At 52.6% G+C, this 15,240-nt stretch overlaps 1 protein-coding gene across 2 annotated transcripts in view; it reads left to right on the plus strand.

Moving 5' to 3' along the window:
* The window catches only part of MAPK1 (mitogen-activated protein kinase 1), a 71,976-nt gene extending 58,210 nt beyond the window's left edge, over positions 1-13,766 (plus strand). The window contains exons 7-9 of one of the 2 annotated variants that reach the window (XM_058656505.1): positions 4,819-4,928; positions 6,495-6,620; positions 12,170-13,766. In XM_058656505.1, coding sequence (XP_058512488.1) covers positions 4,819-4,928; positions 6,495-6,611 — 227 coding nt within the window. In that variant the 3' untranslated portion in view covers positions 6,612-6,620; positions 12,170-13,766. The remainder of the gene's footprint in view (positions 1-4,818; positions 4,929-6,494; positions 6,621-12,169) is intronic. The other variant, XM_058656506.1, reaches the window with a different exon arrangement.
* The last annotated feature ends 1,474 nt before the right edge of the window (positions 13,767-15,240 follow it).

The following is a 15,240-nucleotide window of genomic DNA, read 5'->3' on the forward strand; positions in this document are numbered from 1 at the left end:
CTCCCTCGTCAGAGTGGTGTGAACACTGAGAAATAAACAGCCATGGAGTGGCTGGACTGTGGGGGGCCGTGTTCTGAGCCAGCTGGTGCCGTGGGCCTGGGTGGGTGCCGTGAGCAGGGCAGCGCGGCGTTTCTGTCGCAGCGTTCTGCCAAGCAAGAAGGCGGAGAAGAGGGCGTTTCGTTTGTTTTTCTTTAAGAGTAAAATTGAACTTTTTTTTTTCTTCATGTTAGCTTGAAATTTTTGATTACCAAGTCCCTCAAATCAGTAGTGTTGGAGATTTTTCTTCAGAGAAGTCTTTGCTTAGCATTCTCTCCAAGTGCCTCCCGTGAGGGGGACGAAATGAGTATGCCTCGGCAGATGGTGCTGGGCTGGCTGCAGCGCTGTTTGGAAGGAAACCAACCTAAACCATTACTCACAACAAAACAAATTCCAAAGGAATCGATGATTATCTACTTTTTCTTTTTTTTAAAAAAGTTTGTATTCTTAAAAGCCAACAGTCTTTAGAATCTTCAGTATTCCTGATTTCTGCATGGAGGATGATTTGTCTTCCTGAGCTTTATTTAAAAGCAAACAAAACAAGGAAACAAGCATGAAGGAAAGAGAGAATAGGTTGAAAACAAAAAAGACTGAATCCAGTGTGGACAGAATGTTCTGAAGTGACCGAGGCGCATGGGTGTGTGTCCTGGCTGTCCTGGGGAAGGCAGGGCAGCACAGTGGTTATGCCTGTGTGCTCTGGCAGTGGCCTGCACGTCCAGACCAGGACACTCAGGACTTTAGCTGTGGACAGGTGAGGTGGCCGTCCCTTCTGCATCATCTCATCTCCGGTCTGGTGCAGATGGCAGCCCCCAGTTGGTGGGGGTCGTTATTACTCACTCATGTTAGATCCGTTGTTAGTGTACAAGAACTGAGATCTAAGACCTCCGTGGATAAGGAATCCCATAGGAAGTACCAAGAGGAGGACAGAAACAGCAGTTTGGTAGCTGGTCTGGGCCATGTTAAATTGAAGACCCCGTCTATCATTTGCAACAAACCTAGATGTCGGATGTTAGCTAGGTGACAGGGTCAGTCACACGGCTTCCAAATAGAATGTCCTATAGCGTCGTGGAAAGATGACATAGGAAAATTATACTAAGCACTATTTACTGGGGAAAAAAATAGCACATCATTTGATGTGTGTAGTATGGTTTCCTCTCCTTGCTGTCTTAGAGGCGGGGATGCCGTGTTCACCCCTGACCCACAGCCAAGGAACCCAGGTGCATGTGTCAAAGTCAGCATCACCATTCCCTGATACTGCCAAAATGTGTATGCAAGCTAGGTGCTGCCGACAGCCAGCATGGTTTGAGGTGCTTAGAGCAGCCGTGGACTTTGGCAGGCAGAACCAGACAACACTCGTGAAAAAAGATGGGAAATTTTGTGTTCTCCATGTTTTTTAAATGTAAGAGAAAAATGCGTTTTGTACAGAAAGTTGCACATGTCTCAGATAATCTGAAAAGTGAGTAGACCATTCCTGCCCACCACAGATGCCAAAAGCCTGCAGCTATTTGTAGGTGGGTCCTAGGCTGTGCACACATGGTTCTGGGTGCTATCGTGGTCGCTCACCACTCCTGCCCACCACAGGTACCAGAAGCTGTCTGCCATTGTAAGTGTGTCCTAGGCTGTGGGCATGTGCTTCTGGGTGCATTCGTGGTCACTCACCTAGAGCAGGTCACCCTGGGGTGTTCAGGAGCTGTTCGTGCCTACCTGCAATGGCAAGTGCAAGGTTGGGAAGGTGGCAGAATGAGGCTGCTGGAATTGAAGAACAGCACCCTCCATGAATAAGGGGATAGGGACCCCAGGCATCACAGTTTGGTTGAAATAGAAGATGGCATTTGAAGCAGGAGTCCCTGCAGTGTCCCTGCAGTCTGAAGATTCCCAGGACACAGGCTGGAAGGGGGTGGGCGGCCCAGCAAGAACAGTTGAAGCAGCGAGTGGGAGTAGGAAGCCTGAAAGGGAATACGATGGCAGAAAGGGCTAGTTCCTGGAGGGGGAAGGGCTCGTGGGCAGGCCCGGGTGGGGGCAGGTCTAGGTGAGGGAGAGGCCAGCTCTCTTCTGGCAGGTTGATTTCTCAGTGACTAGAAGATTGTGGAAGGTCAGGTGACAGGAGGAGCCTGGGTAGTGCACTCCTTGTGTCCCTGAAGCCCCTGGGTCCTCTCACCATGCCCCTTAGGCCAGAGCTCTCATAAGAGAGCTGAGATGCACTCTCTCCATGTTGCCACAGAAGCAGTAGTGGGTAGGACCACAAGTGAACATCTCAGCCCTGGGCCAGGCGCTGGCGCTGGGGCTGCCCCGGACGCCTTCTGCTTGCCTGCTAAAAAGCCATTGCCAGCTGCACACAAGGAGGTCCTTACCAAAGTACAGCAGAGAGCACGCTCCCTGTGGTCATCCCATCCTCTGTGCGTGATTTGCAGTAAGCTACATGACCAAGAAGCAGGATGGGCACTGAGCTTTCCTCCTGCACTCTGAATACAGGGTTTTCCTAACAGCACTAGTGCAATTGTCAGAGCTGTGAGCTGAGTTCAGTTGCCTTTTTCAGTCGGCTGACGAGTGTGGGGAGGCCCCGAGGGCTTGAAGTGTATGAGGGCTGATGGAGCAGCACAAAGTACAGTTAGGTCCCTCTCTCCAGCTCTGCCCAGAAACCTGAGTTGCCGGTGGAGGCCACAGGTGACAGCATTGTTGAGGATTGGTTTTGTTAGGCCAGGGAGGTGAATCCAGAGAAGTTCTGTGGAGCTCAGCCGATGGCCTCTCCTAGGGCTGAGCTGGGCTAGGAAAGCTGGTGAGTGGGAGGGGATCATGAAAGGTTGCTATGCACCCGTTCAAGTCAGAAGGTGTGGAATTCGGGGTGGGCACCAAAGAGAGCCAGGGCCTGCGGGTAAAAATTTTTGCCAAGAGGTTTAAGAATCTAGAATTTAACTTAGCGGGACAGACAGGTCTGTGCGAGATCTGTGTTGGCTTGCGCTCTGCACATGCAGTGGCCTTAATGCTTCCTTCAACCCAGCAGCAAGAGACAGCTGTTGGAATTGGGCCATGATCAAATCCTCCTGGCTGTTCCTAGCGCAGACGTGGTCTAACTGGACACAAGGCCCAATGACTTCAAGTTTCAGGAAAGTCCTGGAGGAGGTATCTGACTCCCAGCAGAGGGAGAGGCCCGAGGCTGAAAGCAGGAAGTGCAGTAAATTTTATTACCTGCATTGTAGACACTAGGGATCTAAGGTCTCCCAACATGCTCGAAGCCCCTGTCCTCGCATCTCCCCAGGATTCTGTGGCACTGGGATTCAAGCCACAGGGTCCAAAGTGTGTGACCCTTGTGCTGCCTTATCCTTACTCTGCCCGGCCACCCAGCTGGAGGCCAGACCTGCCTGGAGTCCTCCCAGCATCCTGTGCCCTGAAGTGTCCTCCAGCCTGTAAAAACAGAGCCCTCAGTCCCGGTGCAGTAGCCTAGTAACTAACGTCCTCACCTTACGACTGCTGGGATCCTATATGGGCATCGGTTGATATCCTGGCCACTCCACTTCCCTTCCATTTCCCTGCTTGTGGCCTGGGAAAGCAGTAAAGAATGGCCCAAAGCCTTGGGATCCTGCATCCATTTGGGAGACCAAGAAGAAGCTCCTGGCTTCAGGTCAACTCAACCTCAGCTGTTTGCAGCCATTTGGGGAGCAAACCAGCAGAAGAAAGATCTTTGTCTCCTTCTCTCTGTAAATCTGATTTTCCAATGAAAAATACATCTTAAAAAAAAAAAGGCAAAGCTGTCATTTTTCCATAGCCTCCTGAAGCCCAGCAGCACCAGAAATGCTTCCTGGGATCAGGTATCTGCGCCCCTCAGAAAGAAGTAGAGCGGGGCCAGGGGGTCTGCCTGGCTGGTTCCCAGCTCCCTTGAGCTATTTTGGCTTGTGTTTTGAAGATTTTTGTTTATTTTTTTATTTGAAAGAAAACTTGCATCCACTTGATTCATTCCCCCAAGAGATTGTAAGAGTTTGGCGGGTTCAAAGCCAGGAGCTTCTTCCAGGCTCCCACATGGGTACAGGGGCCCAAGGACTTGGGCCATCCTCTGCTGCTTTCCCAGGCACATTAGTAGGGAGCTGGATCAGAAGTGAAGCCTCGGGCCTGGCAACTAAATTCTCACTTTGCATGCATCAGCATCCCATATGAGCGCCAGTTCATGTCCCGGCTGCTCCACTTCCCATCCAGCTCCCTTCTTGTGGCCTGGGAAAGCAGTCGAGGACGGCCAAAAGCCTTGGGACCCTGCACCCGTGTGGGAGACCCAGAAGAAGCTCCTGGCTTTGAATCAGTTCTGCTTTGGCCATTGTAGCCACTTAGGGAGTGAATGAGCGAACTGGAGATCTTTCTCTCTATATCTGTTTCTTTAAATCTGCCTTTCCAATAAAAAATAAATAAGTCTTTAAAAAAAAAAAAAAAGAAGTGAAGCCCCTGGGACTCAAATGATGCCCATATGATGCTGGTGCTGCAGACAGAGGCTTAATCTGTCAGGCCAACCCCTGGGAAAGATTTTTGCTGGTGGGTTCTTGACTTTCTTCCTGGAGCTTCTGGCTGATGGCCAGGCCCCTGTGAGTGCCAGGGTCTGTAGCTGTCAGGTGGCAGCACAGCATCAGGAGACGGAGCCATGGCCACAGTAAACACCCAGTGTACGGACTGCCATGCCTGTGGTGGTGCCTACCAGCTGAGCTCAGTGATGTTGCCAATCTGTTTACTTATACAGGAAGTGGGAAGTATTTCCGGCAATTGTTTCTGCCTTTTACCACTATAAAACCTTTCTCTTGGCAGCTCTGGACTTGCTGGACAAAATGTTGACATTCAACCCTCACAAGAGGATCGAGGTCGAACAGGCTCTGGCGCACCCCTATCTGGAGCAATATTATGACCCCAGTGACGAGGTAAGCACCATGCTGCTTAATCCAGATTGGCCAGCAGCAGGCTCAGCCAAGTCCTGAGAGCATGTGCCACTGCCTTCCCTGGTTCTTCCCACCCCTCAGGCCCACCTCCAGGCCGCTGGTGGGAGCTGGGAGAGTAGGAGCAGGCAGGACACCAAGGCTGCACATACTGCGGGTGTGGTCTACGGCAGGAGACAAGTGGACCAATGGATGGCAAGGGTAGAGAGGGCAGGCAGCTTTCTAGGCTAGGGACTGTGCCCAGGCCACAAAACGAGAAATCTGCCTGGCTGGCTCATGCTGTGGCACACTGACCCATCCTCACTGCACCATTCTCTGGTCAGTATGGCAGCACTGCCCCTTGTGCTCCCACCAGGATAGTTGCCAGATCTGGCTCTCTGCTTCCCTCTGGGCTCAGTTACTCTGGAGGGTAACAGAGAAGCCTATGATGTGCTCAGAGTGTGGCTTGTTCTGATTGAGGCTCACATGCCTTACTGTAAAAGAGGGTGTGGGAGCAGGTGCCCAGCCTAGTGGGTAAAGCCACAAACAGGTTGGAGGTCCCAGCCTGCTCCTGACTGCACTGCCTGCTCATGCAGACTCCGGCAGACATTGGTGGGGGCCCCAGTACCAATTGGGAGCTTGCTCTCTACCTCTGAAATAAAATAAATTTTAAAATATGAGTTTAAAAAAAAACAGAATGAGTAACATCAGAAGTATGCTTTAATCCTCTTCCACACCAATCCACTCTCCCGGAAGCCCGTGGGGCACCCTGCAGAGATGCCTGTGGCTTAGCTGTGAAGGCAGGATTTGGGGTGCTGCCAGGCTGCACAAGCTAGAAGTTCCCTCAGCCTCCAGGTGCTAGACCACGAACTGGGTAGTGAGTGGCTCTGTGGGATCCCTGAAGAGGTCTGGACATGAAGCCATGTCGAGGCTGGGTGTGGGTCTCCTTGTTCTTCCCTTTACACGTGAGTGCTTCCCCCAGGCTGCTGACCAGAGTGTCATGCCCGCGTTAGTGTCTCCCTCTCCTGCCCTCTGCAGTGAGCATACGGCCATTGTTGACTGATGACTGGTGTCACCAGGGTCTCAGTTCTGTAACATTGCTCCATTGTGGACACTTAAAATGTCCTTGTTGTCATTGTGGGTCTTTGATCTAGTCTGAAGGTTTCTCTATCAAAATTTTTAAAGCAGAGATCATGCTGTGTACTGTGAACATGGCATTTCCCATGACGTTGGTCTTTGTGTCAGTAGCTCAGTCGTGTGTTTGTATAAGGCTGTTCTCCCGATTGAGTCAAGTATGTTCATTCTGGCAGCATGTAAACATGTGATTTCTGTTAGTGCAACTGTCACGGAGACAGACGCCTGGGGGGTACTCCTGGGCTTATGCTGGGGTGGAGACCACGCGAGCCCAGTTCACGTGCCCCCATTCTGTCCTTGGGTGCGTCCAGGAGTGTGGAGGCAAGGGCACAGGTGCTGTTCGAGCCCTCAGCTGGACATGTTTCAGAGGCAGTCGTGGCTAACTGCTAGCTTCGTCACAGCAAACTTTGACAGTAAAATGTTTGCTTTCTCTTCAAGCCCATTGCCGAAGCTCCATTCAAGTTTGACATGGAATTGGATGACTTGCCCAAGGAAAAACTCAAGGAGCTCATTTTTGAAGAGACTGCAAGATTCCAGCCAGGATACAGATCTTAAATTTGTCAGGTACCTGGGTCTTTAAGCATGCATTTAATGTTGGGGGTGGCGACTAGGGAGTAGGCCATGTCACTAAATACTAATAAAAGGAAAAAAATAGCTATTTTATTCATCTTTAGTTGAACATAACTTACTACTTGCCTCATATAAAGCTGGAGAAATTAGACTTCATCTTTAACCATTGTTAGAATACTTTGTTTCTGCCGTTTGTTACTGACCTGTAAGTTCTAGTCATATGAAATGAAAGTGATAGATTTCCTTTCTTTTTTTCTTTTTTTTTTTTTTTAAGATTTGTTTATTTCAAAGACAGAGTTATAAAGAAAGTAAATGAGACAGATCTTTTGTCCACTTAGTCATTTCCCAGAAGGCCACAGCAGCCAGGTCTGGTCTGGTCTGAAGCCAGGAGCTCCTTCCAAGTCTCCCGCATGTGTGCAGGGGCCCAAGCACTTGGGCATCCTCCATTGCTTTCACAGACGCATTAGCAGGGAGCTGGATCAGAAGTGGATCAGCCAGGACTCCAACGGTGCCCATGTGGGATACTGGCACCTCAGGCAACTACCCCGTAATCCGAGACCCCATGTAATATTCTAAATGTTCAGAAGTCCTAGTGTATATCTTTGGAAGAGGCCTCTAACTGCTTTCTAAGAATCATGAATGTAGAATGATGGTCACAGCTGAAGGAGGACGGAGCCTGGAGAGCACCAGGAAGATGGGAATGCTGGAGGGGAGCCATGTAGACTGTTGGCATTCACTGAGGGAAGAGGAAGGATGGGCTAGGTGTCCCAGCCAGGACACAGCACAGGCCTTCCCAGCCTGGCTTCATGTTTTCAGAGCAGTCCTAGTGCAAGCATGTGTGCACAGGTGCGCTATACCGGGGGGGACATTGGGGTCCTGTGTTTGCTCGACAGCATGGACAGCAGTCAGCTTCCTGTCAGCGCAGCTGAGCTCCAGCACAAGCACATCAGGAAACAGTCCGCTGTCCTGGGTCAGCATGTCCCAAAGGGACATCCATGGCTCTGTGGTCTCAAGCTCCTTTTTCAGGGGTAGCCAGCATGACTGCAAACTGCTTGTGCACATGGTAGCTGTGTCCCTCTCACCTGTTGTTGGGCGGTTTCAGTGTGCAAGGCTCTGTCTGGGAAGGGATCCCTTCAGGACTGTCCCACGGGCAGATCCCTGTTCATTACATAATCCAGAGAGTTAGAGAGCCTCTGTCCTCCTTCCTCGATGAGAGAGACACGGAGTGGCTGTTCAGGTGTTTGTTCAGGACACTCCCTAGGGGTCTAGTTCCACAGTGAGGGCCGTACTCAAGAGGCTGTGACACGGTTCTCAGTTCAGACTGCCAATGTGGGCAGGTTAAGCCAGAGGAAGCTTAGACCAGGCCAGTCCATCAAGGGACGTGTGGACTCGGGCCAAAGCTAGGTAAGGAGGGGGAGAATGTGGTGATAGTGGTAGATGTTGGAGACTATATGGAAAGAGGAGAGGGCCTGTGAGAGTTTTGTAGGCCTGAGCAGTGAAATACAGAACCAGGAGCAAGAGTGGAGCAAAGCTGAGGAGATGCTGCGGACAGAATGCAGGGAAGGGCTGTGCAGGGTCAATGCAGTGAGCGAGGGCCCTGGACCAGGTAAGAGCCACCTCCAAACTGAAGGGCAGGGGATGGCAGGAGCCTGCTGGGGGCTGAAATCACTATGATTCCATCCAGAGCCTCTGAATCTGGAGCCACCTGCCTCCCTGAGAAGCCAGGGTGACACTTGCAGACGGTGCCCACGGGCTCTAACCTGAAGACAGCCACCCATTACTAGGAACAGGTAGCTGAGAGCAGACTTAAGTCAGCCGAGTCTGCAGCACCTGAGAGGCAGGTGGTGGCAGGGAGCTGGAGCTTGGGAGGGGATCCGTGATAGCTGGGGGGGCTTTTGGAGATCTGCTGTCCTGGCAGGAAAGACTGGAAGGAGGGGAGCCCGAGTGACAGAGCTACCCAACACATGTGTGCAGCTGCTGTGCTTGGGCTGTGGTGGGCTCGAGAGCACAGAGGACAGGCTATATCCAGACGACACCAAAGTTCTCCAATCCTGACAGCTGAGGCCAAGCTCAGGGGACGCAGTGGCACCATGAAGCCCTTGCCTAACCCGCCATTGACGTGGGACACACCCTGAGCGACACTCCCAGACCAAGGTGCAGGGTAGCCAGGCCAGGTGCTCAGAGCACATGAGGCAGGTATCGTATACCTGCTCTGAGGGCGCAGACTGGCATGGCTCCAAGGAACAGGGGCCACCTGTGTCAGGTTCCCTCTTGTGGCCCTCTGCCAAAGAGTTTGCCACCTGCAGTGACAGGCCGGGCCACACAGCTCCTCCTGGATCCTCAGGGGCTCCAAGCGGGGGCTGTTTATGTCAGGACCTTGCACACATTCTGTGGGTGGGGGTGGTCACAACAGCACCCCATGTCCTGACGGCTGAGAGCTTCACTGGCTGCCCAGGGTCAAGAACATCCCTCGCTGTTCCTCCTTCACAGTCCCTTTGTCGTGCTGTTTGCTTGCAGCCATTTGGCCTGCCACTTTTCCCGCGCCTCCTCCCTGGGTCCAGGCACGTTTCTGTGCCAGGCACTATGCAGGACACCAGAATTAGCAGGCCAGACCCATGCCCGTGACCCCCAGGAGTGCCGCACCCTGGAGGCAGGAGGCCCCTGCCAGAGCAGCTGTGCACCCTGCCAGTGTAGAGGAGCAACTGGGACTGCACAGGGTCAGTTTCCATCATTCACTCAGTCACATCAAGCACCTGTTAGTGCCATATGCTAGCCCCAAGGAGACGCAAACGACCATGGACTGTTTGCTAGTCAGAGAGGGAGTGTAGCTGTACAGAGCCAGGATGTCAGGACATGTGGGATGGAGCTGGAGCAGACAGGGTAAGCCTGGGCCTGGGCGCTGCCTCCCTGAGGAACCTAGCCCCCCAACAGGTCGCCTCTAGGTCTAAGGTGTCACCTCAGTAAGCCTGCAGCTGGTGGTGAGGAGGGCCGTGGGGGTCACATGCCAGCCTGCAGAAGAAGCAGTTGCTGGGCTGCATGGTGTGGGCACACACCAAGTGCCTGCCAGAGGCATTGGCAGCCCAGCCGTGAGGGTCCAGATGAGGTGGCAGCATTTATTTGCCCTAATATATGCTTAGTATGTACTTACATTTTCCCATAGTAGGTTTTTGGTATTTGTTTTGTTCTGTTTTGTTTTGTTTTGTTTGAAGTAGTAGCGTTCTGGGCCCAGCATGATGGCTCAATGGCTAAATCCTCACCTTATAAGCACTAAGATCCCATTTGAGCACCTATTTGTATCCCAGCTGCTCCACTTCCCATCCAGCTCCATGCTTGTGGCCTGGGAAGGCAGTAGAGGATGGCCCAATGCCTTGGGACCCTGCACCCGCGTGGAAGACCCAGAAGAGCTCCTAACTTCAGATCAGCTGAACTCTAGCCGATGCAGCCACTTAGGGAGTGAACCAGCAGACAAAATATCTTTCTCTTTGTCTCTCCTTCTCTCTGTAAATGTAATCTGCCTTTGCAATAAAAACAAATAAACCTAAACCAAAAAAAGAAAAGAAAGAAAAGACAGTCCCTATTTACTGGTTTGCTTCCCAAATGCCCAAGAGCCAAGAGCTCATTCCAGGTCTGCCGTATAGCGGGCGAGAACCTGTGCTGCTTCCAGAGTGCCTGTCAGCGAGCAGTTGGTGTTGGGAACAGAGCTTGGGCTCAAATCTGCGCACTGTCATCGGGCGTGTGGATGTCACAGCCAGCATTTTAACCATTGCACCAGACACTTGCACACACGTCGCACCTTCTCATGACATTCTCAACTCTTCTGAAAAGCAGACGGAATTTTAAAATGTGTCCATGATCCCATCACCTAGACTTTACAGTTGAATGTGCATGTACTTGTGACCTTCCATCTTTGCCTGCCTGCTCTCCCTGTCAGTCTACCTGGCTTTTCTTTTTTTCCCTTCGTGCGTTTAAAAGGAAGTGACCAACATCTAGGCTGACTTGCAACTTAGTCCTCTGGAATATAAAGGTGAATCCAGAGAGAGGTAGGGCGGGAAGCGGTGATCAGGCCACAGGCTCAGTTCTTGCCTTCACGTGTGATCTTGACAGCCACAGCAGCCTCCTCTGAAGTCAGCACGCATCCCACGTTAATGATCACAGACACCGGAGAAGAACATGTGTTTCTGCCCCTGTGTTTCGGTTCGTATGTTAGGGGCACAGCTGGGCAGAGAACCCCAGTATCTTAACACCCCACTGGCCACATGGTCCTAGTCCTCCTCTGTGGGAAAGAGTGTTGTTGCTGAGTGAGATCAGAAGCTCCTGTGTGAGAGCCGGGGGTCAGCCAGCCAAGCAGTGGAAGCCCCCGCATGCCATCACAGCATGCCTGCTTGGGCTCCTTGCTCCGGCTTCCTGCTAGCGCAGGTCCTGGAAGGATTCCTGGCACCCAGGGGGAAACCTGGGCTGAGTTCCCAGCTCCTGGCCCCCCACAGCCCAGGCCCAGCCATAGTAGCACTGGAGAGTGGGCTAGCCAGTGGGAGCATGCACCTTTCTCTTTGTGTCTCTTTCTCGTGAGTGAATGAGAGCAAACATCGCGTCCCTGAGAGGTGGCCCTCAGAGGGATCAGTTTAAGTAATTGACAGGTTAATATGGTTAATACCTTGGAACCGATTAATTCTCACCCAAGCCAGCTGCTCTCTGCCCTGCCCTGCCCTGCCCTGCCCTGCGAGACTGAAGGAGATGGAAAGGCTTTGACCATCTTCCTCATCTACCTGTCCTGTGGATCTTCTCAGAGTGACACGGCGAGATGTTCTCATTAGCCAGCATTTTTACACCAATGAGAGTCTCCAGAGAAGGGAATATTGTGTTCACATTTTGATACATCTGGTCAAATGTCACCCGCCAGCCGTCTCACCCCAGCTCCCTCACCAGAGCCACAGAGCACGGAGTGTGGTTTGACGGGCAGTGTCCTTGCTGCCTCCAGGGAAGGTACAGCGTGTGTGGAAATCAGCAGTCGAGTTAGCCATTGTGTGCAGCGGGTGCCCAGCACCTCTCCAGGCGTGGGCAGTCCGCCTCAGCAGTATGTGAGCCACTGTGGTGTGCATCTCGCGTGGAGCATGGCTTCTCGGAGTAACAGGGGCAAGTATGTCGCGAGTGCTTTCCTAGCGTGATGCGTGCAGGCCACGCGTGGAGGCTGGTGGGAAGGCAGCTGCAGCCAGGTGTGCTCGCTCTCACAGAGCATGCAGCACCCAGGCAGAGAGAAGGCTTGCTGAAGCAGGAGGCATAGGTTTCTGTGTTGTATAAGAGCAAGGTGGCATCCCTTGGAGAGGCTGCTGAGGTCTACCCATTGTGGGAGCAGGTGTGGCTTGCTCATAGAGGCCAGCAAGTGAGGCCGGAACTGCCCACAGGTGGAGGGGGCCTTGCTTCAGGCAGCATTTCTTCTCCCTCCCCAGCTGATCCGCTGTGTCATTGGTCCCTGCAGCCCATGATGCCTGTCGGTCAGTCGGGACTTGGCCTGTCCTGACACATCGTGTGTGTTTGTGTTTTGGCAGCACGAGGCCTCCGAGGACTGGACGCGCTCCCACGTTGGTGTTCTTCTTCCTGGTCCCTGACCCCTGGTCCTGCCTCCGGCCCATCCCAGCTTCCCAACCTTAACTCCTTTGAGTTGTTTGGAGGGGCAGTTTCTGATAGTTGTGGCTTTCATGCTTTCCAAGAATTCCTTCTGTCCAGAGAATGTCTCCTGACACACATACACCCCACCCCCCATGTGTGTCGCCCAGTGGTGACCAGCAGCAGCACAGCTGCTCCTCGTCGCTTTAGTCACTATCTGCTTTCTGGTTTGAAAGATGCAGTGGTTCCTCCCTCTCCTGTGCGTGACACCTGCTGATCCCCACCCTGCCAGTGTGAGGCTCCCTGCAGGCGGGTGCCAGTCACTGCTTCTCATGGCATGATGGGGAGGGCTGATGCCCAGGGTACAGCAGCCCCAAGTTTGCACTTCATATCTGACCATGACTGTTGGCCGGGAGCCTGCAGGAATGGCTCAGGGTAGCATGGCAGCAAGTGCTCCTGCCCTGTGAGGTCTCCGAAAACACAGGCCCCAATCCCCGGTCCTCATGTCCTATTAGTCACAACATATTTAAGGTATGTGCCATTAGCCCAACTTGCAGCAAAATCCAGTTGTGCTCTCTAAATACAAAGGAAGTCCTTACTGTGCCCAGCAGCGTCCTCCTACCAATGGCCTGTGGTTGCTGACACTGTCTATTGAGGCCCAGCCTTTCGCAGACTGCCTCCCATACAATGCTGTGTTTGTGAGATACACACAGAGTCATGGAAGGTGGTGACCTCCCTCCATGTCTGGCGGGAGGTGGACGAAGGTGGTGGGCCCTGTGCCATGTAGCAAGTCGCTGGAGAAGAATGGAATGGACTCGGGCCGAGTTTCAGGGAACCTCGGCCAACCCCTCCCAAGGGTTAGCAGAGAGGAACACTGTGTGTTCAAATGAGAAAGCTGTACGGTTCTCTTTTCCTCCTGCAGCATGTCCACCGCTCCGGTCCCGTTCTCAGCCTGCGGTATACTAAACTTGTGACACAGCCTCCGTGAGCTCCTGATGCAGTTGCCACGAGTCCCCCGTCCCATTCCTCCCGGTATTTCTGATACTGCTGAGTGGAGAGCGTCAGGGAACGCTCACACTCATGCTCCACGGATTCCTAATCTCTCTCTCTGAGCATCCGTGCCCGCCGCTGTGTGCCGTGGAGTTGACCTGGTGTCTGTCTTAGTGCGGTGCCTCCTCCAACTCCCCCACTGCTCTCTGTGGTGAGAAATCTGCCTTGTCCCCTAAGTACCTGTGCCCTCGCATGACTGTCAACAGCTCCCTGTGCAGAGCCTGCTGTCCAGGCGCCACGAGCCTGGGGTCAAAGCAAACAGCCTGTTGTGGTCTCTCAGTTGTGTTCTGTGGGAGACGAAGCAACTGGTTTTTAAAAATTCATTTCTCAGCTGTCCTTTTTTTCTTGTTGTTTTTTGTTTGTTTTGTTTTGTTTTGTTTTGTTTGACAGCAGTGGAGAATGGGTTCTATAAAGACTGCCTGCCAATCTATAGAGCAATGCACTTGTAATCCATGGAAATAAATGTACCTCTCTTACCTTCACAGCCAACCTAAGTTCAGTGTTGATTTCCTCTGGATCAGCAGGCCTGATCAGACAGCCAGGTTCAGCCTGCACTGCAGAAGGGAGTACACACATACACACACACTTCAGTCTATACAAGATGATCTAGAAGGGCAGATCCCAGGGTTGGAGAGAGAGGATGGGGGTCCTTTCACTCTGCAGATGGGAGAACACGACTCTCACACACACACACACACACACACACACTCTTAAACCTATAGGAGATGATCTAGAAGGGTAGGTCCTGGGGTCAGGAACAGAGCAGAGAGCAGTTCTGACAGGCACTTCCCTCAGACACCCCACGAAAGCCCAGGTCCCTGGGGTCTTTGGCCCGCTCCCAGCAGGGCCTGCTGTGTGCCCCCCAGGGTGCTGCGGAGGCAGAGGCTAGCTGACTGATCCTGGACTCTACCTGCGATCCCAGCAGGGCTGGGAGTTACCCCCGCCATGCTGGCAGCATGTAAAAAGCTCACTCACTGTTAATACAGTGATAAGTTGGCTTTTTTTTTTTCTGTAATCACTGCCCATCTCACTACTTAGGTTTCTGTGTACTTTTTAGACGGAGTGCTAGTACTGTTATGGGGTTAATTTGTGGTCCCAATATGAAACCATGGCCTTGGCTATGAATCGCTGAAGGCCATGGGCTCCTGCCGGCCCCTTGCTGGTGCTTATTGGGGTCGGCGGGTGGGGGGTCACAGCGTTCTGAAAGCACGCCCCACTTCCCAGAGGATGTCCAGTCCGCAGCGCAACCCCGAGAGCACCAGCTGTCAAGCATGAGACACTCCTGCTGTGGGCTCTTCCACAGGTGAGGCGGTCATCCCATCCCTGTCGGTGGGTGTCAGCCACCTCCACGGGGACCTTGCCCGGCTTGGCTCTCAGGCTGACGGCCCCTTTGGTGTCTAAACTGTAAAGCAAAAAAAAAACAAAACTTTCCCATTGAAACATTCCAATGCTCTCAGCAAGTCCTGAGACAGATACCTGAGGAGCTGGAGGGACAGGTCAGGGAGTGCCAGGGAACGGTGCAGTGGCCATCCGGCTGGAACGGTCTCTCCGTGCCCAAAGAGCATCACATGCTCTGTGTGTCCACGCTCTGCATAGATTATTTGGAGGCTGCTGAGGGCTCCCCCAGCCCCCACAGCTGTGACATTCGTGTCTCAGGAAGGGCCAAGGTGTCCTGCCTGCTCGGAGCCCGCATGCCACACAACAGTCGCACCCTCTGGAGGAGACCGCTTTATCCTGATTTGCTGATGTCTATGTTTTGTTTACATTGGTCACTTTTCTCTGCTATAGTAGCAGTACCTTCACACAAACACACACACACACACACACACGGTATGCACATGCGCTTTTGAGTCTCCCCACCCCATGATACTTTTATATTTGTAAACTAATGTTCTGAAGCAATCCCAAGTGTAAGCGAGATATTTTTGTAAAAAGCAGTGGTTTTGCAAACCCAAACAATCCT

Source organism: Ochotona princeps, chromosome 29 (assembly GCF_030435755.1).
Source record: "Ochotona princeps isolate mOchPri1 chromosome 29, mOchPri1.hap1, whole genome shotgun sequence".
In the NCBI taxonomy this organism is placed as follows: domain Eukaryota; kingdom Metazoa; phylum Chordata; class Mammalia; order Lagomorpha; family Ochotonidae; genus Ochotona; species Ochotona princeps.